The sequence below is a fragment of the Camelus dromedarius genome, chromosome 17 (genome assembly GCF_036321535.1).
Source record: "Camelus dromedarius isolate mCamDro1 chromosome 17, mCamDro1.pat, whole genome shotgun sequence".
In the NCBI taxonomy this organism is placed as follows: Eukaryota; Metazoa; Chordata; class Mammalia; order Artiodactyla; family Camelidae; genus Camelus; species Camelus dromedarius.
The window spans coordinates 33,996,814-34,023,159 of NC_087452.1; the positions used below are offsets into that span (position 1 = coordinate 33,996,814).

The 26,346-nt window shown below is 57.1% G+C and overlaps 2 protein-coding genes across 19 annotated transcripts; both read left to right on the plus strand.

Annotated features, from left to right (window-relative positions):
- The first annotated feature begins 30 nt into the window (after positions 1-30).
- On the plus strand, positions 31-12,188 carry LAMB2 (laminin subunit beta 2). Of its 2 annotated transcripts, none has more exons than XM_031470282.2 (33): positions 31-151; positions 240-325; positions 443-615; positions 696-831; positions 912-985; positions 1,391-1,579; positions 1,669-1,732; positions 1,968-2,170; positions 2,259-2,379; positions 2,713-2,901; positions 3,102-3,281; positions 3,403-3,515; positions 3,780-3,859; positions 3,948-4,080; positions 4,264-4,422; positions 4,500-4,627; positions 6,580-6,712; positions 7,166-7,358; positions 7,436-7,579; positions 7,800-8,031; positions 8,114-8,277; positions 8,359-8,583; positions 8,672-8,889; positions 9,001-9,097; positions 9,189-9,561; positions 9,664-9,848; positions 9,922-10,163; positions 10,243-10,591; positions 10,918-11,125; positions 11,200-11,341; positions 11,425-11,601; positions 11,694-11,853; positions 11,933-12,188. In XM_031470282.2, the coding sequence occupies exons 2-33, from the start codon at positions 241-243 to the stop codon at positions 12,067-12,069; spliced, it is 5,406 nt and encodes a 1,801-aa protein (XP_031326142.2). In that variant the 5' UTR covers positions 31-151; position 240; the 3' UTR covers positions 12,070-12,188. The 2 variants fall into 2 exon arrangements, with proteins under 2 accessions (XP_031326142.2, XP_064352611.1); XM_064496541.1 differs by having other exon boundaries at positions 58-146.
- Positions 12,189-12,417: 229 nt separating this feature from the next.
- Positions 12,418-23,906, plus strand: USP19 (ubiquitin specific peptidase 19). Of its 17 annotated transcripts, none has more exons than XM_031470293.2 (27): positions 12,418-12,551; positions 14,122-14,384; positions 14,642-14,680; positions 14,850-14,978; positions 15,065-15,198; positions 15,272-15,574; positions 15,690-15,849; positions 16,036-16,192; positions 16,293-16,364; positions 16,480-16,595; positions 16,698-16,918; positions 17,003-17,198; positions 17,274-17,407; positions 17,516-17,674; positions 17,752-17,862; positions 18,351-18,461; positions 18,542-18,643; positions 19,348-19,488; positions 19,583-19,701; positions 19,926-20,063; positions 20,162-20,475; positions 20,581-20,691; positions 20,780-20,996; positions 21,079-21,231; positions 21,333-21,493; positions 21,573-21,751; positions 23,415-23,906. In XM_031470293.2, exons 2-27 carry the CDS (start codon positions 14,258-14,260, stop codon positions 23,529-23,531), a joined length of 3,921 nt encoding a protein of 1,306 aa, XP_031326153.1. In that variant the 5' UTR covers positions 12,418-12,551; positions 14,122-14,257; the 3' UTR covers positions 23,532-23,906. The 17 variants fall into 17 exon arrangements, with proteins under 17 accessions (XP_031326153.1, XP_064352622.1, XP_064352620.1 ...); XM_064496552.1 differs by having other exon boundaries at positions 16,704-16,918; positions 18,318-18,461; XM_064496550.1 differs by lacking the exon at positions 23,415-23,906 and adding an exon at positions 22,763-23,268 and having other exon boundaries at positions 18,318-18,461.
- The last annotated feature ends 2,440 nt before the right edge of the window (positions 23,907-26,346 follow it).

Consider the following 26,346-nt stretch of genomic DNA (forward strand, 5'->3'; position numbering starts at 1 on the left):
TGTTGTGCTCCTGCCCGAGATCCACTCCATGCTTTGCTTCCTGCCATGCTTCCCAACTTTGCTCAAAGTCGCCAGACTCGGAGCAAGTGGAGGGACCGCTGGACAGACAGAGGACTGAGTGGGGAATCAGCCAAGGACCCACACAGGCAGAGTCAGCATGGGACCCCAAGGGTAGGGGTGGGTGGCAAGGGCCCCAGACCTCCCACTTCCCCTCTCATCCCGATTCCCCTCCTCTTCAGGATGGACCGGGCCTCAGGGGAACGAGGGAGGGACCTGAGGGGACAGCTTGGGCCCTGGGAGTTTCGACTTGGCCTGCTGCTGAGTGGTGAGAGGGCCGGGTGAAGGCCTGGGGTTCGCGGGATGTGATGGTGGGTCCTCGGGTAGCTGGCCCTGTGGCTACTGGGTGGGAGCTCAGCAGAACTGGCTGACCCCCTGTTCCCAGTGCTGGCCACCGCCCTGGCCCAGGCCCTGGCCCCGGATGTGCCAGGCTGTTTGCGAGGAAGCTGCTACCCTGCCACGGGTGACCTGCTAGTGGGCCGCGCCGACAGACTGACCGCCTCATCCACCTGTGGCTTGCACGGCCCCCAGCCCTACTGCATCGTCAGTCACCTGCAGGTGCGGCTGGGGGTGGGGTGGGAGGGCTGACTCAGGGTGGGGCTGGCACTGGCTGAGGCACTGACCCTGACCCAACCTAGGACGAGAAGAAGTGCTTCCTGTGTGACTCCCGGCGCCCCTTCTCTGCTAAACACAACCCAAACAGCCATCGCATCCAGAATGTAGTTACCAGCTTTGCACCACAGCGCCGGGCAGCCTGGTGGCAGTCAGAGAATGGTGAGGCTGTGGGTGGTGTATGGGTGAGCAGGGCTGCCCACCAGTAGCCTCAAGTCCCTGATCTCCGACTCCTGCCCCAGGTGTCCCCGTGGTCACCATCCAGCTGGACTTGGAGGCTGAGTTCCATTTCACACACCTCATTATGACCTTCAAGGTGCCCGCGTGTCTGGGAGCCTGCTTGAAGCACCCTGCTTGGCTCCTCATTGCCCCTGAATAGAGTCCCAGCTTCTCAGCCCAGCCTCCCTGCTCTCATATGCTGTTTTCTGGCTGGATGGGAGGTTCCTTCACCTCCCACAACTTCTGTTGCCTCCTACTTCCAAGCCTTTGTCCATGCTGCCCCAAACCCAGGCTGGGTCAGGTACTGCCTCCCTGGGCCCCATGTCCGCTGAGTCTCCCCACTAGAGGTGGCTTCCCATCCTAATCCTTGCTTGGCTTCCTCTCTTCACCCTGACCTGTCCGTGATCTGCTTGAGGGCAGGCCTCAGCTGGGCAGGGCTCTTGATGGGCCTGGGCTGGACTTGGGTCCTGGTGCTCACTGATCAGCCATGCCCCCTACCCAGACATTTCGCCCTGCTGCCATGCTGGTGGAGCGCTCAGCAGACTTTGGACACACCTGGCATGTATACCGATATTTCTCCTATGACTGTGGGGCTGACTTCCCAGGAGTTCCACTGGCCCCTCCACGGCACTGGGATGACGTAGTCTGTGAGTCCCGCTATTCAGAGATCGAGCCATCCACTGAAGGAGAGGTGAGGGCTGGGATCTGGGCTTGGGGCAGAAAGGGGCATGATGGGCCTGAGTCAGGTCCAGTGTCTCTAATGACTCTATGCCCTTCCAGGTCATCTATCGTGTTCTGGACCCTTCCATCCCTATCCCAGACCCCTATAGCCCACGGATCCAGAGTGAGTGTTCCATTCTTTGAAACTGGCATAGTCCCAGCGTCCGGCTGGTGACTATTTGGGGCCTCAGTAGCTATTTTGGGTGCTTCCTAGGGCAGGTGCCAAGTCCAATTTAGCTCATATAGCTGTAGACACAGGAGGTCTCCCAAGGTGACCTTGGCAGCTTCAGCCCCTGGGTGGGCATGGGGCAGCAAGGGCCTGCCTGGCCAGCTGGTCCTCATCCTTTCCCCCCACTTAGACCTGCTAAAGATCACCAACCTACGGGTGAACCTGACACGGCTACACACGCTGGGGGACAACCTACTTGACCCACGGCGGGAGATCCGAGAGAAGTACTATTATGCCCTCTATGAGCTGGTTGTGCGTGGCAATTGCTTCTGCTATGGACATGCCTCACAGTGTGCACCCGCCCCAGGGGCACCAGCCCATGCTGAAGGCATGGTGAGGTCCTTCAACTGGCTGGAGTAGGACTGCGGGCAGGGGTGGCATGGCTGGACAGTGCTGACCACTTGCCTGCCCACCCTCCTAGGTTCATGGGGCCTGTGTCTGCAAACACAACACCCGTGGCCTTAACTGTGAGCAGTGTCAGGATTTCTATCATGATCTGCCCTGGCATCCGGCTGAGGACGGCCACAGTCATGCCTGCAGGAGTGAGTGAGACCCTGGCCCCCATAGTCCCACAACTCTGTGGCCTGGCTGTGCCCTGGGCAGAATCTTGAGCTGGCTGGTTAAGTTCCTAACACCTCAACTGTGTCTGAAGGATATCCACATCTTAATGCCCCTGGGGATTTCCTCAACTCTCCTCCACAGTCTGCTCTGGTTAGGGGCCCAGTTTTATGATGCTGAAGCCTTCAAGTCCCTGAACCCCTACTCACAAATTCTGGCCTGTGGCAGGGACCTCAGGAGACACTGGGGATCCCTAAGCCCCTTACCCTCAGGACATGGTCCCTCAAGTGACCTTTGCCCTGCCCTTCCCTCCCAAGAGTGCGAATGCCATGGGCATGCCCACAGCTGCCACTTTGACATGGCCATATACTTGGCGTCTGGCAATGTGAGCGGAGGTGTGTGTGATGGATGTCAGCACAACACAGCCGGGCACCACTGTGAGCTCTGCCGGCCCTTCTTCTACCGTGACCCAACCAAGGACCTGCGGGACCCAGCCGTGTGCCGCCGTAAGGCTGGGATTGGACACGGGAGAGGGAAGGCTGATCCTGGGGTAGGAGCTGAGGTTCCAGACAGCTGTCCAAGTTGCAGGGATTTGGGGTGGGGGGTATAGGATGGAGCCAGACTGAGAATCTAGGGTGGGGACTTGAGAGATGACTGGTGCTGGGTAGCTGGGATAGGATAACCCTGTATATCTTTTTGCCCTCAGCCTGTGATTGTGACCCCATGGGTTCCCAAGATGGTGGCCGCTGTGACCCCCATGATGATCCTGCACTGGGGCTGGTCTCGGGCCAGTGTCGCTGCAAAGAGCATGTGGTGGGCTCTCGCTGCCAGCAATGCCGTGACGGCTTCTTCGGGCTCAGTGCCAGTGATCCTCTAGGCTGCCAGCGTATGTTCTTCCTGTCCTGACTCCTGTGCTAACCTTAACCCTTGATCTTTTATTCTTGACCCAACTGGACATGAGCAATGCCACAGCTCCCCACAGTGCTGATAGGTCTCCTTCCCTGCAGGATGTCAGTGTGATACACGAGGCACAGTGCCTGGGGGCACCCCTTGTGACCGCAGCAGTGGAGCCTGTTTCTGCAAGCGTCTAGTGACTGGACGTAGCTGCAGCCGCTGCCTGGTGCGACTGGATGGGGCTGGAATTCTGCACTTATACTCAGAGCACAGGGATGGGGTGGTGTCCGAGCCCCATTGGGTGGGTGCTAAGAGTTTAGGGGCCAGTCCTGGTTGAGAGGCCTCAGGTCTGGGAGGCCACGCCTGGGAGTCAGTGGTCTAGGGTTCATGTTTTCCCCAAGAGATGGTAGAGGCTGACAGCCATCATTGGAATCCCTGCTGGACAGCGAGGGGATCTAATTCTGGCCCCTAGCAATTTCCTCTCCCCTAGCCTGGCCACTGGGGCCTGAGCCACGACCTGCTCGGCTGCCGTCCATGTGACTGCGACGTGGGTGGTGCCTTGGATCCCCAGTGAGTGCTGTATAAGGGGCTCCAGGACGGGTGGGAAAAGATCCTGGGCAGGATGGGAGTCCTTCTTGAGTAATCATTCACTTTCTAGGTGCAACGAGGCCACAGGTCAGTGCCGCTGCCGCCAGCACATGGTGGGGCGCCGCTGTGAGCAGGTGCAGCCTGGTTACTTCCGGCCCTTTCTTGACCACCTAACTTGGGAGGCTGAGGAAGCCCGAGGGCAGGTAGGGAGGGCAGGATGTGGGTGGTACTATGACTGGAGAGGCAGGGTTACAGGTGGTGCCTTCTATGGGGAGGGAGTCAGCCTTGAGCAGGGCCTCAGCTGAAGAGCTGGGGTTTGGGAACAGACTGTGGCAGAAGAGGAGATGCCTTGCCCGAGTCCCCACCGCCTCCACATTGCCTCCAAGGGGCTTGATGTGGTGGAGCGCCTGGCCACCCGCGGGGGTACTCCGTCCTGGACCGGCCCAGGCTTTGTTAGACTGCGGGAAGGCCAGTCACTGGAGTTCCTGGTGTCCTCTGTACCAAGAGCCATGGACTATGACCTGCTGCTGCGCTTGGAACCCCAGGTCAGGCCTTGTGACACTTAACCCAGAGCTGATCCTCCGGGTGTGGGAGCATCTCCTCCATCGTCCCATTTCCCCAGGTGCCAGAGCAATGGGCAGAGGTGGAACTGACAGTGCAGCGCCCAGGACCTGTATCTGCCCACAGCCCATGTGGGCATGTGCTGCCCAAGGATGACCACATCCCAGGGACTCTACGACCAGGCACTAGGTGAGGACACTAATGGTTACACCTACAGCTGTGGGTCAGCCCTAAGCTTCCTGCAGGGTACTTAGAAGACCCCACTGGTCATTAGTCTGGTTCCTTCCTTCAAGTGCCTCCTCCTCTTGAGTGCTGTTTGCCAGCTGCTGTTGGGCATGGCACTAGTCAGAGGAAGGAGGCAGACAGAACAAGGCCTGCTCCTGCATGGGCCTGGGTTCCAGGGGCCAAGGCAAGAATTAATGGGAACCCATCCAGTGTCAGTATGGGGAGTGCCCAGTGGGGGAAGCGAGGGCATCAGAGAGTACTCTCAGCAGGGATGTAACTGGTCTGATTAATGTTTTATTGTCTTTGGGGTAGTATTTGTTTCATGTATCTTCTTTTATTTAATTTTTAAATTTTTTTGATATAAGCAAGATTTTTATTAGTTAAGTAAAAAAATAGTGAAAGATAGTACACTCCCGAGAATTGGGAGCAGGGCAATCCAAGAGAGGAAAAACAGCCTGGTGTATCTTCTTTTAATTAATTTACTTCTTTTAAACTTTTTATCATGTAAATATTCAAATATACAGAGAAGCAGAGAGAATAGCATAATGAACCTGGATGTACCCTTATAGATATTTTGCCAATTATAACTATGTTTAACAAAGATTCTTCTAGTTGCTGAGTGAATAGACTTAAAGGGCCAAGGTGGAAGCTGGGAGACCCCTGGCAACTGTTGAGTTAGCTGAGTGACAGTGGACTGGGCAGAGGTGTAGCAGTTGAGGTGGTGAGAAGAGGAAGTTTTCAGAGGGTTCTAGTGACAGAGCTGATGGCTTAAACAGGTAGGAAAGGGAGAAAAAGTGGAAAAGTGACTCTAGGGTTTTTGGCTTGGGCATCTGAATGGGGTGAGGCTCTTTATTGAGATGGAGACATAGGGAGGAGCAATTCTGAGATGCTTAGACATGGAGGACAAGGCCAGTGCATGGTTGGATTTCTGTGTCTGGAATTACTGGGAGGGCTCAAGTTGGAGATATAAATTTGAGACTTGTCACGAAAGAGGTGGGTCTAGATTAAATGAGCAGAGAAAGGAAGGAGGACCAGAACCAAGCTTTGGGGTACTCTAGTGTTAGAGGCCAGTACAGAGGGAGGAGCTGGGGGATGGGGAGAAATTGAGAGTCTGGACAGAGTCCCAGAATCTAAGAGAAGAATGTCTCAGGAAGGAAGGCACACTGATCTCATCACACGCTGCTGAACACTGGAGCAGATAAGAATAGAGAAGTGACCTCTGGATTTGGCTACATGGAGGTCGCCAGTGACCTTGGGACAGGCCGTCTGCATGGCATAATGGGGCAAAAGCTCCCCTGAAGTGGGAGGCTATATATAGAGTGGAGACAGTGACTACAATCAAGTTTTAGTCACCTTGATCTCAGACTTCTAGCCTCCAGGATGCGAGACAATAAATTTCTATTGTTTAAAAAAAAAATGTAGGGATTCATTGGGCAAGAGAGCAAGGACAAAGCATCAATCAGCCAGGGAGAGACTGGAGGGACTGAGCAAAGATTTTTTTTCAGCGGGGATCAAAGAACCCTAGCATGGGTTTGCAGGCTGATGGGAATGACCTGGGGTGGTGGGAGGTGATGCAGTCTTGGTGAAGAGGAGCAGTGGTTGGAGGCTGGAGGTCGAGGTTGGAGGAAGTGTGAAGAGGTCACTGAGGAAAAATTGCTAAGTATTTGTGCCAGGGAAATGCCGTATGGAATGTTTTAAGCAAGACAAGTCTGCACAGGTGATTCCAGTGAAGCATGTGTATGGGAATCTTCTGTACAGATTCTCTGTCAGATTGTCCAGCTGTCTTTGGTCTGGCCCAGTCCTAGTCTCTTTCTTGGCCAATGGTTTGGTTGCTGTGTGTGGGGTGGGAAAGCCCAAGATGATGGGTATAGGGACTCTAGGTGACCCCCGTACCTGTCCTTGCCTACCTACCCCAGGTACATGGTGCTTCCCAAACCTGTGTGCCTTGAGCCTGGCATCTCCTACAAGCTGCATCTGAAGCTGGTGCGAACAGGAGGAGGTGCCCAGCCTGAGGCCCCCTATTCTGGACCCAGCCTACTCATTGACTCGGTGAACAGTTCCCTCTCCCCATACCAATCAAGATAGCAGGGCCTGTGGGGTGGGTCCTGTAGTGGTGGCTATATAGAAGGGGTCTGTGACAGAAGAGGCAAGTCCATGGGAGTGCTAAGCTTAGTGCTCTGGCAGTGCCAACATGGTCCTAGGTCTGAACCTCACTCTTCCTTGCTCATGTGTTTTTATTTTAATTTAAATTTTTAAAATTTTTTAAATTAATGGACTTAATTTTTTTAGAGCAGTTTCAGGTACACAGCAGAATTGAGCAGCAAATACAAAGAGTTCGCACATAGCCCTCCCCACCCACACATACATACTCCCCTACCCTCAGCATCCCTCATCAGTGTGACAAATTTGGTACAATTGAGGAACCAACATGGACACATTACTATCAACCAAAGTCCATAGTTTACATTGGGGTTCACTCTTCTTGTATGCTCATGTCTTAAGCTGGTGCTGCTGCCCCGTGTCCTGGTGCTGGAGATGTTCAGTGGAGGTGATGCTGCGGCTCTGGAGCGCCGTGCCACTTTTGAACGCTACCGCTGCCACGAGGAGGGCCTGATGCCTAGCAAGACCCTTCCCTCTGAGGCCTGTGGCCCCCTCCTCATCAGCCTGTCTACCTTTCTCTACAACGGAGCCCTGCGTGAGTGCCTGGGGGGTAGCTGGTGGAGCAGAGGTGTTGGGGTTCATCCTGACCTGCTCTTTACCCTCTTCCCACAGCCTGTCAGTGTGACCCCCAGGGCTCACTGAGTTCTGAGTGCAACCCCCATGGTGGTCAGTGCCTGTGCAAACCTGCAGTAGCTGGGCGCCGCTGTGACCTCTGTGCCCCTGGCTACTATGGCTTTGGCCCCACAGGCTGTCAAGGTACTCGCCTGCCCCTTCGTCCCTCCTGTTCTCTCTCCTCCCCACTACTGTTCTCCCTCCTCCCTCTGGCTCTGCTTCTTCCCTCCCCTAACTCTGCTTTGGACCCCACAGTCTTAGTCCTGGTCACATGAAATTCTCTTCCGTTCCCTGACCTTCTACCCTGACCCCACCAGAATCCTCTCAAGCTCCCTCCCTGGCTCAATCTCTGCCTTGCCCCCAGCCTGCCAGTGCAGCCCCGAGGGGGCACTCAGTGGCCTATGTGACGCGACCAGTGGGCAATGCCCCTGCCGAACTGGTGCCTTTGGGCTTCGCTGTGACCGCTGCCAGCGTGGCCAGTGGGGGTTCCCTAGCTGCCAGCCGTGTGTCTGCAACGGGCATGCAGACGAATGTGACACCCACACAGGCACCTGCCTGGGCTGCCGTGATCACACAGGGGGTGAGCACTGTGAAAGGTGAGCCTGAGCAGCTGTGAGCGAGCTGATGGGTGGGCAGGCTGCTCAGGGATGGCACAGCTCTTCCTCCTCCTCCCTGCAGGTGCATTGCTGGCTTCCACGGGGACCCACGACTGCCATATGGGGGCCAGTGCCGGCCCTGTCCCTGCCCCGAAGGCCCTGGGAGCCGGCGGCACTTTGCTACTTCTTGCCATCGGGATGGGTACTCCCAGCAGATCGTGTGCCACTGCAGGGCAGGCTACACAGGTGAGTAGGTAAGGCGCAGGCACGGGATCAGGGTTGTGCAGCTGGGCTAAGCACTCACGCCTTCCCCCTGACTGTGGGCAGGGCTGCGATGTGAAGCTTGTGCTCCTGGGCACTTTGGGGACCCATCAAGGCCAGGAGGCTGGTGCCAACCATGTGAATGCAGTGGGAACATTGACCCCACGGACCCTGATGCCTGTGACCCCCACACGGGGCAATGCCTGCACTGCTTACACCACACGGAGGGGCCGCGCTGTGCCCACTGCAAGCCTGGCTTCCATGGGCAGGCTGCCCGACAGAGCTGCCACCGTGAGTGTGGGCATGGGACGGGATGATTGGGGTGGGTCTCCACTGCTCCAGCTCCCCTTGATTAGTGTGCTCATCTTGCCTGGCACAGGCTGCACCTGCAACCTGCTGGGCACAGATCCCCAGCAGTGTCCATCCACTGACCGATGCAACTGTGACCCAAGCAGTGGGCAGTGCCCGTGCCTCCCCAACGTCCAGGGCCCTAGCTGTGATCGCTGTGCCCCCAACTTCTGGAATCTTACCAGTGGTCATGGCTGCCAGCCCTGTGCCTGCCACCCAAGCCGAGCCAGAGGCCCCACCTGCAATGAGGTATGGGACCTTACTGCGGCTCCCTGGGGAGAGGGGGCCAGCTACCTGCCTTAAGTCTTGAGGGCTCAGCCTCTGATTGAGGCCTTGACCTTTGCCCTGTTTCCCCTCTAGTTCACAGGACAGTGCCACTGCCATCCTGGCTTTGGTGGGCGAACTTGTTCTGAATGCCAGGAGCTCCACTGGGGAGACCCTGGGTTGCAGTGCCGTGGTGAGAGAGCCAGCGGGGCCAGGGTGGATGGGGGACTTCCCAGGATGCCCCCACCGGCACCCTAACTTTGTGGTCTCCCCTTTTCCTGCAGCCTGTGATTGTGACCCTCGTGGAATAGACACACCTCAGTGTCACCGTTCCACAGGCCACTGCAGCTGCCGCCCAGGCGTGTCTGGCGTGCGCTGTGACCAGTGTGCCCGTGGCTTCTCTGGTGTCTTTCCTGCCTGCCACCCCTGCCATGCATGCTTTGGGGACTGGGACCGCATGGTACAGGACCTGGCTTCCCGTACACGGCGCCTGGAACAGTGGGCACAGGAGTTGCAGCAGACGGGTGTGCTGGGTGCTTTTGAGAGCAGCTTCCAGCACATGCAGGAGAAGCTGGCCACTGTGCAGGGCATTGTGGGTGCCCGCAACACCTCAGCTGCCTCCACTGCGCAGATCGTGGAAGCCACAGAGGAGCTGCGGTGCGGATGGGAATGAGCATACGTGGTGGGTGAGGCAGAGGTCCAATGTACCAGGGCCAAAGCCTCTTTAAACAACATCCTACCCCGCCCCACCCCATGCAGGCGTGAAATCGGGGAGGCCACTGAGCACCTGACCCAGCTGGAGGCAGAGCTTACAGATGTGCAGGATGAGAACTTCAATGCCAACCATGCACTAAGCAGTCTAGAGCGAGACGGGCTTGCCCTTAACCTTACACTGCGGCAGCTTGACCAGCATCTGGACCTGCTGAAGCATTCAAACTTCCTGGGTGAGTTGTTGGCCAACTAGGCAGGTGAGTCAGGGTTGACCTTCACCTGACTGCCTGTCTCTGCCCGACTTAGGTGCGTACGACAGCATCCGCCATGCCCACAGCCTGTCAGCAGAGGCAGAACGTCGTGCCAACATGTCGGCCCTGGCAGTGCCCAGCCCTGTGAGCAACTCAGCAGGCACCCGGCACCAGACAGAGGCACTGATGGGTGCCCAGAGGGAGGACTTCAACCGCAAATACATGGCCAACCAGCGGGCACTGGACGAGCTTTCTGCCCGTACCCACACCCTGAGCCTGACAGGCATAAATGAACTGGTGAGGCACAAGTGTGGGGTGCAACATGCGGGTGTGGCCGTTCCTTCCACTGGGACCTGACTTGTTCTGTGTCTGGCAGGTGTGCGGGTCCCCGGGAGATGCACCGTGTGCTACAAGCCCTTGCGGGGGTGCTGGCTGTCGGGATGAAGATGGGCAGCCCCGCTGTGGGGGCCTCAGCTGCAGTGGGGCAGCAGCCATGGCGGACCTGGCCCTGGGCCGGGCCCGCCACACACAGGCAGAGCTGCAGCGGGCACTGGCAGAAGGTGGTGGCATCCTCAGCCAGGTAGCTGAGACCCGTCGGCAGGCAGGCGAAGCACAGCAGCGGGCCCAGGCAGCCCTGGACAAGGCTAATGCTTCCAGGGGACAGGCGGAACAGGCCAACCAGGAACTGCGGGAACTTATCCAGAGTGTGAAGGACTTCCTCAGCCGTGAGCCTCCCTTGTGGCCCAGGCCATGTGGTGTTTCCCCTGTGTCTGTGTTCATATGTGGGTCAGGGCCTGCATTGTACCTGTGTTTATGGTCACAAATGGGCAAGAGCTCATGTCTGGACCCTGAGCCCTTGTCCATATGTGGTCCAGAAGTCGACAGCCCTGAATTTATGTCCCATGTTTAGTCCCTGTCATTGTGGTTATGTCCTTATGCCTGTTAGCAATCCCTACCCCATGTGTGGTCCCTGAGTACATACCCCAAGATTGTGTCCCCATGCCTGTGCTGGGGAATCTGTGTCCCTAAGCTCTTACCTATGTTCCCATAGAGGAGGGGGCTGATCCTGATAGCATTGAGATGGTGGCCACACGGGTGCTAGAGCTCTCCATCCCAGCATCACCTGAGCAGATCCAGCACCTGGCGGGTGAGATTGCAGAGCGGGTCCGGAGCTTGGCAGATGTGGACACCATTCTGGCGCGTACTGTGGGAGACGTCCGTCAGGCAGAGCAGCTACTGAAGGATGCACGGCGGGCACGGTGTGACCCCGACCTTAGACCCCATTCTTGACACTTCCTGATACTTGCAGGCCCTGATTTCCTTTCTTCCTCAGGAGCCGGGCTGAGGGTGAGAAACAGAAGGCAGAGACAGTACAGGAGGCACTGGAGGAGGCCCAGCGGGCACAAGGTGCTGCTCAGGGTGCAATCCAGGGGGCAGTGGTTGACACACAGGACACAGAGCAGACCCTGCACCAGGTATGGTCTCTCTGGGACATCAGTGGGGCAAGGTTATGGGTGTGCCGCATAGACCTTTTTAACCCTGGGCCCATTCATGGCAGGTGCAGGAGAGGATGGCAGGTGCAGAGCAGGCACTGAGCTCTGCAGGCGAGCGGGCTCAGCAATTGGATGGTCTCCTGGAAGCTCTTAAGTTGAAACGAGCAGGGAATAGCCTGGCAGCCTCTAGTGCTGAAGAAACAGCAGGCAGTGCCCAGGGTCGTGCCAGGGAAGCTGAACAGGTGGGTTGTGGCAGAGCCAGTTGGAAGAGGGTAGGGGTAGAGGCTCGGCTTCTACTGGGCCACCACCCTGACCCTGCCCTTTATATCTGCAGCTGCTGCAGGGCCCACTAAGTGACCAGTACCAGACAGTGAAGGCCCTGGCTGAGCGCAAGGCCCAGGGTGTGCTGGCTGCGCAGGCACGGGCAGAGCAACTGCGGGATGAGGCTCGGAGCTTGCTGCAAGCTGCTCAAGACAAGCTACAGCGGCTGCAAGGTGAGGATGGGGGTGGGTGGGCTCCAGAGATGTGGGCCTCAGGGAGTAGGCCCCTTCAGCTGAGATCTGTCTCTCCTAGAGCTGGAAGGCACTTATGAGGAGAACGAGCGGGCTTTGGAGGGCAAAGCGGCTCAACTAGACGGGCTGGAGGCCAGGATGCGCAGCGTGCTTCAGGCCATCAACTTGCAGGTCCAGATCTACAACACCTGCCAGTGACCCTTGTCCGAGGACTACCCCAGACCTCAGTCCCCAGTCTCTCCCTGCACGCATTACTGCCTGTGCATGGAACAGTCCCCAGCCTGGCAAGGCCCCCAATAAACCGGTGTGAATCCCTACTGTGTGGTCTGGACTCTGATTTGGAGAGGGCGGGGTCTCTGGGCGGAACCTCGGGGCTGCCATCAGCCTGGGCCCCCGGCAACGCCGAGGCACCGGAGCCCCGCCTCCTCCGTTCGGCCCGCCCCGGAGCTGCCCGTCGCCGCGTGCCCGCTCCCGCAGGAAGTGCGTCACGGGCTCTGCGTTCAGCCTCCCGCGGCCACTAGAAGTCGAAACAAAACAAGCAGCTGAGGCGGTGGCGGCGGTGCCGGGACGGGGGAGGGGCGCGCCGGAACCGGAACCGACTTGACGCCGGAACCGGAACCGAGAGCGGGTTGCCAGGGCCCGAAGAGGGCTGGCGGCTGCGGCGGCGGCGGCCTCGCTCGGTGAGTTGGGCGGGCCGCTGCTCGCCTGTCTCGCCAGAGCCGGGAGGCCGCGACGCGGGCCCGGGGTGGCCTGTTCAAGGTCACGGGCCGTGCCAGCCTCCATCCCTCGAGCCCTGCGGCGTGCCGGGCCCACTGATGCAGGCGGGGCCGTTGCGCTACTCCCGTGGCCGTCCTCCCGCTTCGGAGAGTGCTGGCGGCGAGCGAGGGCGGCTTCCTGGAGGAGGTGGTGGCGGGCCCAGGGTTCGGAGGCTGGAGCTGGGGCGCAGCCCGGCTGGGGCGCTGGTCAGTCGTCAGTAACCCCGCGCCGCCGTATTAGGCCGGCTTGGGTCTCTAGGCAGCCCCTTTCCCTCCTCGATGTCCCAGGAGGTTAGGGGAGGGACGCGACCTTCGACTGGGGCTTGGGTGCAAAGAGGCGGAGGATGTCCACTCCTCATTCTCTTAACCTGTCGTCATTGAAGATCCAGCCCACTAGTCCCACATCTGACCCATAGAAGGATATCTACACCCACCTTTCCCCCCGCCCACACACTCACGTATCCAAACCCTGGGGAACACAGACTAGTAACTATCTGTCCTGCTACTGTCTCAAGCCAGGCTTGAGGCTGCCAGGGGTCGTGATCCATGATTCATCCCCGCCTTTATCTCAGTTTTGATAACTTTATTTTGGATGGAGAAACAGCCCAGAATCCACTGGTGGGTCTGTGGGAAACTGGGCAGAAAGCCTCTTCCCTGGCTCAGCGCTGATGAGTAAGTGGACCTGGGAAGGAAGGAGATAATGTCTGTTTCAGTCTCTAACTGGATGCCCGCCCTGCCTTGGCTCTGGGGCAGGGTTGCTGCTGAAAGGGTAATGTGACATCTGAACACCGTTTTCACCCTAGCTTTTGCAGGCCCCTCTCTGCATGGTACAGCAGCTGGAGAGAGGAATCTCTCCAGATGCAGAAAAAGAAGAAGAAGAAGAAGAAAAAAAAAAAAAAAAAAACCCTATGCAGTGGAAAGAAGCAGGTTCAGAGGAGGGTGGGAACTGGCAGGTGGCAGATGGGGTGCCTTAACTTCAGGACCTTGCCTGGGCAGTGGTAGCACCTGGGCTGGGCCTGTTTTCAGCCACAGAGCCTGGTCCTCCTGCTGCTTGGTTGTCTGGCTCCTCCTTTTCTGCCTTCGTCTTCTACCTCCTACGTCTCGGCTGGTGACTAAGCAGCCAGTGAGAGTGAAGGAAAAGTGAGCACCCTGCTCAGAGTGCCAGCCCTGTGGGCTGGAGCCATGGCTCTTCTCCAGACTGATGATGGAGCCTGGTCCCAGGTCATGGCTGCCTTGACCTGGCACCTCCTCAGTGAGGCTACTCTTTTTGTGGGTCTGTATGGCAAGCATCTAGGAGTCTCAGCCAGAATTGGTTGCTGCTACTTGCATTGTTTATTCCACCTTCTGAATAGTCTAAGAGTACTCAGGGGTATACCAGGTGATGGTGGGATATTGCTCTGTAGGGTTAGAAGTGTCCCAGGTTGTCTAGCCCTGGCTGTAACCAAGGAGCAAATTGTTGGTCCTTTGTAGTAATCACTGGTCACCTTCTCGTTAGGCTGTCAGTTCCTTGCTGGAGAATTTGGCCACAAAGAGTTGCCAAGATAGCTGGGCCAGGAAGAAAGCGCCGTAGCCCTGACCCAGACGCCGTTGCCGACCCCGGGGCACTCTGGCTGTCGACCAAGCGGCTCAAGATGTCTGGTGGGGCCAGCGCCACAGGCCCAAGGAGAGGACCCCCAGGACTGGAGGAGGCCACCAGTAAGAAGAAGCAGAAAGATCGAGCAAACCAGGAGAGCAAGGATGGAGATCCTAGGAGAGGTGGTAGTGGCATTCCCAGAGTGCTTGTGGCCTTCTCCTCCTTTCCTGTTGAGTATACAGAGTGGGGGTTGGGAGATGACTTTTTTTGCTGTTCCTTCCATCCTGGTCTGATGCTGAGAGGACCTGTGCAGCCTAGGTAGAGCCTCAGCTTTGAGGTTGGGGTACTTGGCTGAAAACCTAAAGATGGTGCTTGGTGGAGTGGCAGGGTCTTGGAGACTGCCTGCCCATCATCGTTTCCCTGTTCTTTCCTTTGTTGTCAGGTTCAGCATCTTCTCCTCGGGAGGAACAAACCAAAGAAGGTGAGTAATGAATAGGCCTTTTGGATGCTGGACTGCTAGAGGAGAGGATGGGGCACTGGGGATAAAGCCCTTATCTAGAACAGCCCATTAGGGCTGGGTGTCTGCTACCTGCTTATCCCCATCAGAATATCACAGAGACCCTCACAGTCTCTTTGGCACTCCTCTACAGAATTGTTACTCGATTGGAGGCAGAGTGCTGATGAGGTAATTGTCAAGCTGCGTGTGGGAGCTGGTCCCCTGCGACTGGAGGAGGTAGATGCTGCTTTCACAGACACGGACTGTGTAGTGCGGCTTCCAGGTATGTCCATCTGCTCCAAGCTTAGCAGTATATTTGATTCCTTTGATATCCCCTACCCTTGCTCACTGCTCCCACTCTGTCACCAGGTGGTCGGCAATGGGGTGGTGTTTTCTATGCTGAGATAGAAAGTTCCTGCACTAAAGTGCAGGCTCGCAAAGGCGGCCTCTTGCAACTGTCACTGCCCAAGAAGGTGCCTCTGCTCACGTGGCCCTCTCTCCTGGTAAGTTCCAGAGCAGGGTAGGGTAGGGATACCCTGTGTAGATGACAGGGCCTAACTGCTGTATCTTTGGCAGAAGAAACCTCTAGGGACCCAGGAGTTGGTGCCAGGGCTGCGGTGCCAGGAGAATGGGCAGGAGCCATCTCCCATTTCCCTGGAGCCAGGCCCTGAGCCCCGCCGGGTTAAGCAGGAGGCTCGGAACCAGAAGCGGGCCCAGGGCCGAGGTGAGGTAGGCGCAGGGGCTGGCCCTGGGGCCCAGGCAGGACCCAGTGCCAAGAGGGCTGTGCATCTCCGCAGAGGGCCAGAGGGGGAAGGATCCAGAGATGGCCCTGGGCCCCGGGGCGATGCCCCACCCTTCCTCGCTGAGCCAGCCACCCAGGTGAGAATGGGGTGCCTGCTTGGGAGTTGGGAGGTGAGGAAGAAGGGTGTGAACTGCAGTGGGGGCCTCATGCCAGACTCAGTGCTGATCCTGCCCACAATCTTGCCATGAACAGGCTGAGGCTGAGGAACAGCTCCGTGTACCACCACTGAACCCCCAGACCTGCCTCCTGGGCTCAGAGGAGAACCTAGCGCTTTTAACAGGAGAGAAGGCAGTGTCCCCCAGGAATGACCCAGTGTCCCCAGCCATGGCCCGGAGCAGAGACCCTGAGAAAGGTGACCATTCCAAAGAGGAGATGGCAGTGGCAGCAGATGCTGCAACCTTGGTGGATGGTAAAGGTGGGGCAGGGACTGGGCAGACAGAGCTCTAGGTTGGATTGCAAGGTTGGTGGCGGGTGGGGAGTAGAATAGCAACAGGCTGGAACTTGTACTGGGTGGTGCTGAGCTGTGGTCTCGATGTAGAGCCTGAGTCCATGGTGAACCTGGCATTTGTCAAGAATGACTCGTATGAGAAGGGGCCGGACTCAGTGGTGGTGCACGTGTACGTGAAGGAAATCCGCAGGGACACCTCTCGAGTGCTTTTCCGCGAGCAGGACTTCACGCTTATCTTCCAGACCAGGTGGGTGGGTAGGCAGACACACAGGGCAGACAGTGTGTTTCCAGCAGGACAGTGTATCTTACACTCTTCCTCCTGCCCTGCCCCTGCTCTGCCTCTACAGGGACGGAAACTTCCTAAGACTGCACCCAGGCTGTGGGCCCCACACCATCTTCCGCTGGCAGGTGAAGCTCAGGTGGGTGGTGCCCGGCCCCACCACTGTTCCTGTCCCACCCTGGGTTCTATCTCCCTGGCCCGTCCAGCTAGATAACCCCTCCACCTAAGTTCCTGAGTTCAGCCTTTTCCTGCAGGAACCTGATTGAGCCAGAGCAGTGCGCCTTCTGCTTCACAGCCTCTCGCATCGACATTTGCCTCCGTAAGCGGCAGAGTCAGCGCTGGGGGGGCCTGGAGGCCCCTGCTGCACGAGGTCTGCACACGAGCTCCCTTCATTGCCCAGTCTTCAAGACCAGGACCCCCATCCCTTGCCGCATGCTGCTAACCACCAGCCCTCTTGTTCCCCCTTTTTAAGGTGCAGTGGGTGGTGCAAAGGTTGCAGTGCCGACAGGTCCAACCCCTCTGGATTCAACCCCACCGGGAGGTGCCCCCCACCCCCTGACAGGCCAGGAAGAAGCCCGAGCAGTGGAGAAGGAGAAACCCAAGGCTCGATCTGAGGACACAGGCCTGGATGGTGTGGCAGCCCGCACCCCCGTGGAGCATGTAGCCCCAAAGCCAGAGCCACACCTGGCTTCGGTAAGAATCCTGTGGTAGGGAGGGCCAAGGATGAAGGCTAGAGAGCCTCAGGGCTGCTCTCTCACGCCCCTCTTGCTCTCACAGCCCAAGCCTACGTGTATGGTGCCTCCAATGCCTCACAGCCCGGTGAGTGGAGACAGTGTGGAGGAAGAGGAGGAGGAAGAGAAGAAGGTGTGTCTGCCGGGCTTCACTGGCCTCGTCAATCTAGGCAACACCTGCTTCATGAACAGCGTCATTCAGTCTCTGTCCAACACTCGGGAGCTGCGGGATTTCTTCCACGGTGAGAGCAGGGCCTGGAGCCCTGGGGATGGGATACCTTCCCTTGCTCATACATCTACTTGGTTGCTGTCCCTAGACCGCTCCTTTGAAGCTGAGATCAACTACAACAACCCACTGGGGACTGGTGGGCGTTTGGCCATTGGCTTTGCTGTGCTGCTCCGGGCACTGTGGAAGGGAACCCACCATGCCTTCCAGCCCTCCAAATTGAAGGTGAACTGTGGCTATTCCTACCCTTATCTGGAGAGGGCGGGAAGGGCCAGGCAGCTGGGGGCATGGAGGTGCTGGGGTTCCATGCTCACACCTTGCTCTTGCATCCAGGCCATTGTGGCGAGCAAGGCGAGCCAGTTCACAGGCTATGCACAGCATGATGCCCAGGAGTTCATGGCTTTCCTGCTGGATGGGCTACATGAGGACCTGAACCGCATTCAGAATAAGCCCTACACGGAGACCGTGGACTCAGACGGGCGGCCTGATGAGGTCAGGGTTTGGGGTGGAGGAGGGCATGCACATCCCAGTCTCCGGGTCTCCTTAGTCCTCAACACTCTACTCTTCAGGTGGTAGCTGAGGAAGCCTGGCAGCGGCACAAGATGAGGAATGACTCTTTCATCGTGGACCTATTTCAGGGCCAGTACAAGTCGAAGCTGGTGTGCCCTGTGTGTGCTAAGGTGTGATGGGCTCCCCTTGGAAGGCCCCCTCGCTTGGCCTAGCTAGCCTGGTCAGATCGGGGTCAGAGGCATGTGCACTTTTAGGTGCTGCAGGGCAAGATTTGGTCAAAAAAGCTAAGGGGAAGGCCTTAGGCCCTATGTGGGCTGCAGAGGTGAGGCTGGGTAGGCTTCCTGACCGAGTTATAAGTGATGTTTGGGTGACGAAAGGTGAAGTATGGGGTATGAGCAAGATTGGAAAAGCACATGGGGTGCAGGTCAGCGGCAAATTGATAAAGTGGCTCTGCTGGGCAGGGCCTCAAGTGACGGAAACAGGGATTGTTGTCTTCTAATGGCTCTCCTGGTCCATCTAGTGTTCTCAAGTCTGAGTGTTTGCTGGTTGGCCTTGAGGACCTGAGAGCCATCCAAAGGCCTGGATTGGGCTCTCAGGGCATGAGCATCCTGCCCCCCATTCCTAGTGTGGCCACCCAGTGCCACCGGTGTATTTGCAGGTCTCCATCACTTTTGACCCATTCCTGTACCTGCCAGTCCCCTTGCCACAGAAGCAAAAGGTTCTCCCTGTCTTCTATTTTGCCCGGGAGCCCCACAGCAAGCCCATCAAGGTGAGAAGAAAGCCTGTACTTCTGGGCTATCCCAGAGACCCTGGCCCCTTCCACCATGGACTCTACTCTTGTCACCACAGTTTCTGGTGAGCATCAGCAAGGAGAACTCCAGTGCAAGTGAAGTGTTGGACTCCCTTTCGCAGAGTGTCCACGTGAAGCCTGAGAACCTGCGTCTGGCTGAGGTCTGTCTGTTCTTCCTTTGTGGACACGTGAATGTGTTTACAGCATGCAGTTTCGTGTGTATGGTCATTAGTCTCTGTACACGTATGCACAAATGTGCGTGACCCCACAGAGACAGGTGCTGTGCTATCAGTTGAGGCATGGCTGAAACCAGGCATTTGGGCTTTGCAACCAAGTTGCCCACAGTTCCCAGCTGTCATGAGGGTTTACTCTCCACCTTTTGGTGGTACTTCTGACTGCTCTTCCCTCATCAAAGGAGCTTGAGCTGCAGGACTATTTCTGCCAGCTATGGTTCTCCCTTCATTCTACTTGTCCCTCTTATTTTCCCAGGTCTGTGTGCTGGTTTTCCCCAAAGGTTCCTAGCCTGTAGCCTGGCAGTGTCCTTTTTCTCAAGGGAATAGAGGTGGGGCAGAGTCTTCTGGAATGTGGCCCCTCCATAGTCTCAGCCAGCCCACTGGTTGACACAGGGTAGAGGCCCTCGGTGTGAAGAGTTGCTGTGGTTGATAGCTGTTCCAGGCCTGGTCTTTCAGGCTCCTTGTTCCATTGGGCACTGAGGCTGGTGCCAACAGAGGCATATTCTTCTTCTGGGTTGCATTCTCTACCCTGCACCCATAGACCCAAGGTCAAGGCCAAGTTTTCTTGTGCTTTGGGGCAGGGCTAGAGAAAGGGCTTGTCCTCACATAGGATCTATGTGTTCTGTCCCCAGGTGATTAAGAATCGCTTCCACCGTGTGTTCTTGCCCTCCCACTCACTGGACACTGTGTCCCCTTCTGACACGCTCCTCTGCTTTGAGCTGCTATCTCCAGAGTTGGCTAAGGAGCGGGTGGTGGTGCTAGAGGTGCAGCAGGTGAGTGGGGGCCGACCTGATGGCACGGGGCCCTGGTGGGAGGGGGAGCATTCCCACCTGGCCTGGCCTTGCTGAGCCAGACCACCCACCCTAGCGTCCCCAGGTGCCCAGCGTCCCCATCTCCAAGTGTGCAGCCTGCCAGCGGAAGCAGCAGTCAGAGGATGAGAAGCTGAAGCGCTGTACCCGGTGCTACCGCGTGGGCTACTGTAACCAGTGAGGATCCCCGTGGCCTCCCCCATCCCTCCTCACCACCTTTCACTTGGCCACCCTACCTCTTCTTCGCATAAAGACCCATATGTTTTAAGCCCTCCACCCGCCACCCCACTGGACACAACCTTTGGGAGGCAGGGCTGGCATACCCAGTTTCCAGGGCCAGATGTTAGCCCTAGCGTAGAGCTTGGGCTAAAGCCCCGTTCTTGCCTCCCTCTTTCCTTTAGACTCTGCCAGAAAACCCACTGGCCTGACCACAAGGGCCTCTGCCGCCCTGAGAACATTGGCTACCCTTTTTTGGTCAGTGTACCTGCCTCACGCCTCACTTATGCCCGTCTTGCTCAGTTGCTAGAGGGCTATGCCCGGTAAGTGCCCAGTGGTTGTGTTAAGGTGGGGTAGCTGCAGGGGCACAGGTGCCAGACAGACTGGTTTGGATTATTTTTGCTCTGCTGCTTGTCTCCAGGTACTCTGTGAGTGTGTTCCAGCCACCCTTCCAGCCTGGCCGCATGGCCTTGGAGTCCCAGGGCCCTGGTTGCACCACGCTGCTCTCTACTAGCTCATTGGAGGCTGGGGACAGTGAGAGAGACCCTATTCAGCCACCTGAGCTCCAGTTGGTGACCCCCGTGGCTGAAGGGGACACAGGGGTTCCCCGGGCATGGACATCTCCTGATCGGGGCCCTGTGCCCAGCACCAGTGGCGTTTCTTCTGAAGTGCTGGCCAGTGGGCCCATTGAAGTTGGCTCCTTGCCTGCTGGTGAGAGGATGTCCCGGCCTGAAGGTAAAAGTCTGGGGAAAGACTCTGGAGCTGGGGTAGGGGAGGTTGGGGGAAGCTTGTTTAGGCCGTGGTAGACAGGGAAGCTCTGATTATCATGTTCTCTCACAGCTGCTGTGCCTGGGTACCAACACCCAAGTGAAGCCATGAATGCCCACACACCCCAGTTCTTTATCTATAAAATTGACGCAACTAACCGAGAGCAGCGGCTAGAAGACAAAGGTGTCTGAGGCTGTGGGAGGGAGCCCTAGGGTGGGTTGGGCTAGCTACTCTTCACAGATGCATGACTCCCTTCCCTGCCTGTTTCCAGGAGATACCCCACTAGAGTTGGGTGATGACTGCAGCCTGGCTCTGGTCTGGCGGAACAATGAGCGCCTGCAGGAATTTGTGTTGGTAGCCTCCAAGGAGCTGGAATGTGCAGAGGATCCAGGCTCTGCCGGTGAGGCTGCCCGCGCTGGCCACTTCACTCTGGACCAGTGCCTGAACCTCTTCACGCGGCCTGAGGTGCTGGCACCTGAGGAGGCTTGGTGAGGACAGGGCAGCAGGCAAGTGGTGGGGCAGGGTGGAGTGGAGGTCTGCTGATCTTGACCCCACCTCTGTCCTCATCAGGTACTGCCCACAGTGCAAACAACACCGCGAGGCCTCCAAGCAGCTGCTGCTGTGGCGCCTGCCCAATGTGCTCATCGTGCAGCTCAAGCGCTTCTCCTTCCGTAGTTTCATCTGGCGTGACAAGATCAATGACTTGGTGGAGTTCCCTGTTCGGTGAGCGTCGGGCCCTTGTGACTGTAGTCGGGGCGTGGGGGTCAAGGTAGGCATCCTGGGCACCTGTTGACCGTCTTACCTCTCTCTGGCTGGCCCTGCAGGAACCTGGACCTGAGCAAGTTCTGCATCGGTCAGAAAGAGGAGCAGCTGCCCAGCTACGACCTGTATGCTGTCATCAACCACTATGGAGGCATGATCGGTGGCCACTATACCGCCTGTGCACGCCTGCCCAATGACCGCAGCAGCCAGCGCAGCGACGTGGGTGAGGGCGCACAGCCAGCAGGATAGGTGGTAGGGGTGGTGGTGCAGCTTATGTTCACACTCTTCCCACCTCGCTACAGGCTGGCGCTTGTTTGATGACAGCACGGTGACAACGGTAGACGAGAGCCAGGTCGTGACGCGTTATGCCTATGTACTCTTCTACCGCCGGCGGAACTCTCCTGTGGAGAGGCCCCCCCGGGCAGGTCACTCTGAGCACCACCCTGACCTAGGCCCTGCAGCTGAGTCTGCTGCCAGCCAGGTGAGGCATGGGGGAGGCTTCGCAGGCCAGTGGGGCTCAACTCACAGATGGGTGGGGGCGGGGCACAACTTCCTCTCTTCCAGCCATAGACCCCCAGAACCTTGGGATTTGTGAGAGCTGCAGACAGGGTTCCCTTATAGCAGAGCCTTAGCCTGAGGGGTCCCCAGACTGTAGGGACACTTACAGAGGTCATGCACACCAACATGCTGCCATCGATGTGCCCATAGGCACCCACTTGGGATGGGCCAAGGAGCTGCTCCGAACTTCACTGGGTACAGTGCCGTGAACAGACTGTACCTGACACCCTCCCAACTTTCCCTCTGCACATCCCCCCACATGCTAGCCCACAGACCCTCACTTGTGATCGTCCCTGTTCTGATGTGCACTCTGGACAGGGCCTATCCAGCAGGCCATAGCCTAGTGTGGCTGTCACCCTCTCTGAGGTGAGCGTCTGTCCCCACTGAGCCTTCAGGATCTTCTTCATACTGACGTGGGGTGCCATAGGCCTGGTTGGTGGGCAAAGCCGCATCTCTGTTCCAGACTGGTCTCCTTGCTGCCCTCTCTTCTCTTGATCTCTCTATGCTCAGACTCAGAGAAATTGCTGAAGACAGTGGTCAAGATCTGGACATAGGTGGGAGGGTGGCACCTGGGCTTGGCAGCTCTATTCTCCATGAGCCAGTCCCTTCTGTGGGAAGCCTGGACTAAAAAACTGACCAGTTAACCCCCTCACTCCTCCCCCCCCACCAGAAGTTGCATGTCGATTGGGGAGCTTGTTGAGGTCAAAATGCTGTCAAGATTCACCTTCTGTGGTGCTCTGTCTAGACAACCCTGCAAATGGCGCACTTGGCTCCTGCCTGCCTACCTCTCTGCTGCTTGACCTAGGATGTGTAAGGGTTTAGCACCTGTCACCTTGGGTGGGACTGTTGTGGCCAGGGGTCTTGGGGACACTGGGTCCCCCTAACTCTCCCACCCCCCATCCTGGGTGCTGATGGCCGTTTCCACACACCGTAGGCTTCCCGGATTTGGCAGGAGCTGGAGGCCGAGGAGGAGCCAGTACCCGAGGGGCCTGTGCCCCTGGGTCCCTGGGGGCCCCAAGACTGGGTGGGCCCCCCGCCACGTGGCCCTACCACATCAGACGAGGGCTGCCTCCGGTACTTTGTTCTGGGCACCATGGCAGCTTTGGTGGCCCTCGTGCTCAACGTGTTCTATCCTCTGGTATCCCAGAGTCCTTGGAGATGAGCTCGCCTGCAGGCAGCTGCTGTGAGCTGGCCCACCTGCCTACCCGCCAGGCTATGCCTGCCTCTGGTGGGGACCAACTCTGGGCTTGGGCCTCAGTGTGTGCATCTTAGGGGAGAGGGTGGGACTGTGGCTCCTGCAGGGGCAGAGGATCCTAGGGTGGATATCCATCCAGCTGTCTGTCCGTTTGTCCTGCTGCTCCGACCTTTGGCCTGGGGCTTAGCCCTGCCCAAACAGCTTCCTGTATTTAAAGTGTTAATAAAGCGAGACTGTTCAGGCCCGATCTCGTCTCTCTGTCTCAACGCCGCTGCTGTCTGCACCTGCCTTGGGGCCCTCCCCTGGGTGCCGGGGCTCCAAGCCAGCACCCCCGGGATGCCAGGCGGCATACTGGGCAGCCCCCAACCCCTGTCCTCATATTCTGTTGCAGGGACTAGGCCCTGGCCAGGCCCCCGAGGTGGCCCCCACGCGGACAGCCCCTGAACGCTTCGCCCCCCCTGTGGACCGCCCAGCCCCCACCTACAGCAACATGGAGGAGGTCGATTAGCAGGTCCCTGGCTGGTGGGAGGACTGGGCTTGGAGGATCCCCCACAGAGGGCCAGCTCTTTGCCGCTTCACTTTCTCTAACCCAGAGGACACTGGCTTCATCAATGGGAAGTTGTGGGGTATGATTTGAGGGTGGAAACCTCACAGGTTGGTACCTCTTTGTCAGCCTGACCTCCCAACCAGTGGGCCTTGGCTTCTCTAGCCACCCCCAGTGCTGCGTGATTTGATTCTCAGTTGTATCTTCAATTCTTTCTGACTCGCATTATAAACATTTTAATTTTATTCTAAAAATTGTAATTTTTTTTTTTTTGCATTTTGGAAGTGATTGCTGCTGTTTAAATATATTTTAAAAATAAATGACAAATAAGCAGACTTAGTCACTGTGATGCCCTAGGTGCTGTGGCAACCTCCCCTCCCCATCATTCATTGTGTTGTGTGTGTGTGTGTTTAAGACCCTGAAAGTGCTCATGCCTGAGGAGAGATGATAAGGTACCAGCTTAGGCCCTTTGGGTCATGAAGCCCCAATGCCATCAGCTCTTTGGGGCCTGCCTGCTGCCCTTTGATCCCACTGATTCTGAGTCCCAAATGGAGGCAGCTGTGGTTGGCATCACTGTCAATACCTCAGACCCAAGGGGTGGAGTATACTCCATTAAATTCAAGAAGCTGACAGCATGGGGTTGAAGTTGCAGGCACTGGAGCAGCCTGGGGTTGATAGCCAGATGGGAAGGACTTGTTGGGGAACAGGAGGTACTGGGAGAGGGGGACTCTCTCCTTTTCTATTCTCAGGTCTTTTCTGTAGTTTGAGCACAATCTGGATCACTCAGGAGAACAGAGCAGGAAAAAAAATGCTGTGGGGAAAGAGGCCCCATTCTAAAAGGACAGGCAGAGAGGACCAGAGCTAATCTTGGCTGACTTCCTGTGGGAGGGAGGTACGGGGCTTGCCAGGCCATTTCTTCCCTTGAGTCCCTGAGACTTTGGCTTTTGGCAGCTGCCCCAGGCTGTTTACCCACAGTGGGTCTGCAGGCTTGTCCCAGCCTCAGGGCCTTTGTGACCTTGTACATAAAGCAAAGGCAAATCTTGTGAGAAGCCTAAAGAGACTGCTATAATGCTGCTCCCTCCTCTTTCTAACTGCTTGGGGTTAGGAGTGGGTGTCTCCAGCTGGAGGGAGATGGGGAGCAAAGGTACTCATGAAGCAGGTGTTCAGGTAAGCCAGAAAGAGTGTAAGGCAACCCTAAAGGTCCATCCTTGCCCCCAAGCCTGTGGGATCAGACTTACAAGAAGTTCAGCATGTGGGTCCTGCTAGCACCCCTCAGTCTCAGCTTGCATTAGGGGTGGTGGTGAGCAAAAGGACCTCGTGGAGAAAGCTAGGCCTGTGACCAATGTTGGCTTTTTTCTATTGGGACAACAGCACAAGGGCCATGTAGGGTTGTTGGCCATGAAGAGGGGCCAGGAGAGCTGAGTGTGAGGCCCTGCAGTCATGGGAGAATTACCAAGCTGGGTGTTGGTGCTGGCATACTGCTGAAGGGCCTGCTAGACATGGGCTGCAACAGGATTGTGCTTGGCTTTCAATGTGTGTAGCCCCAAATATCTGGCCACTGGTGGTCTGCATGTGTTGGATGCACTGACCAAGGGGCTCTCTCCACCTCTGACCATGGCCCTGCTGCTTCTGAGCCTGCCACATTACCCTTCTGTGGCATTTGCACAGGGCTGCTGTGGCCATCAGTACTGTGGTCACTACTGCTTCTTTGCTGTCAGTCTGTGCCACCAGGACCTGTCCGTGGGCCTGGCTGCTGGACCCTGCCTCTTAACACGCCACAGCTGGGCTTTCTTGGTTGCTGCCTGGCTTTTCTTGTTGATTTTTTTTTTCTTGATTTTCCTTAAAGTAGCGCCAGAGGCTTACACAAGCAAGCCTGTCCCCCAGGGCCTGGACCCATACAACTTCACGGTTCTGCTCTGTGCAAGTCATAGGGCTCCAGAGGACTGGCTGGCCTGCCACTGCTAATTGTGGCATTCTTGGTCGCACTGGTGGAGCTACCACCCCATCCTGTGACATGGAACCACAAGGTCGGCACCATGAAGGAACCAGTGAAGAGGTTACAGATAGACCCTGACCCCACTGAGGGGATCATCACCAGACCTGCAGGACTCAATGTTGGTGGTGATGGTGCTGTAATGAATCCTGCAGTGGCATCAGGCACTCTGTTCATCATAGGCACCCTTGTGGTGAGCTAGGTACTTGCAGCTGTGGACTCAGCACAAGGCTGGTGTGCCTATGGCTCTGCTTCTCGTGCCTGTGTATAGCACCACTGCACTGCATCTCCTGCTTAATGCCTGCTCCTGGTCTTGGCTGGGCTGGGCATCAGGCTGGAGCTAAGGGGCTATCTGGAGCCAATACACAGGACTGGACCTGGATACTGATGTAATGTGTGGACCTGGCCTGTGGTCATGTGGTGCTCAGACATGGACTTGGTCATTAGTGAGATATGGCCACAAAGCAGGACACAGAATAGAGATATAGACTGCAATCAGGATTCTGCCCAGTGCTTGAAGGTCCAGGAATATTAGGGACACCAAGTTCTCTAAGACCCTGAGTTTCCATCCCAGATTTGGGGATCTCCTCACCATCCCACCATCAGCAGCTCCAGTTCCATAAAGAAAACAGCTTGTATGTCCAGCTTTACCCTGACCTTCCAGTAGGTCCTGGAAGTCCAGTGAGAGACTGTGGGGAGACTCCCAAGCACAATAGCCATCATCATGACTATTCTACCTCCTCTGTTCAACCCTTTCCCAATTGCAATAAAATATCCTGTCAAAAA

Excerpts from the sequence above, each read along its gene's own strand:
- LAMB2 (XM_031470282.2), top strand. The coding sequence starts at position 241 with ATGGACCGGGCCTCAGGGGAACGAGGGAGGGACCTGAGGGGACAGCTT. Across the intron at positions 1,733-1,967 it reads CTATAGCCCACGGATCCAGA|ACCTGCTAAAGATCACCAAC; the intron begins GTGAGTGTTCCA and ends CCCCCCACTTAG. Across the intron at positions 11,126-11,199 it reads AAGGATGCACGGCGGGCACG|GAGCCGGGCTGAGGGTGAGA; the intron begins GTGTGACCCCGA and ends TTTCTTCCTCAG.
- USP19 (XM_064496542.1), top strand. The coding sequence starts at position 13,219 with ATGGAGAAACAGCCCAGAATCCACTGGTGGGTCTGTGGGAAACTGGGC. Across the intron at positions 20,997-21,078 it reads CTGGCACCTGAGGAGGCTTG|GTACTGCCCACAGTGCAAAC; the intron begins GTGAGGACAGGG and ends TGTCCTCATCAG. Across the intron at positions 21,494-21,572 it reads CAGCCAGCGCAGCGACGTGG|GCTGGCGCTTGTTTGATGAC; the intron begins GTGAGGGCGCAC and ends ACCTCGCTACAG.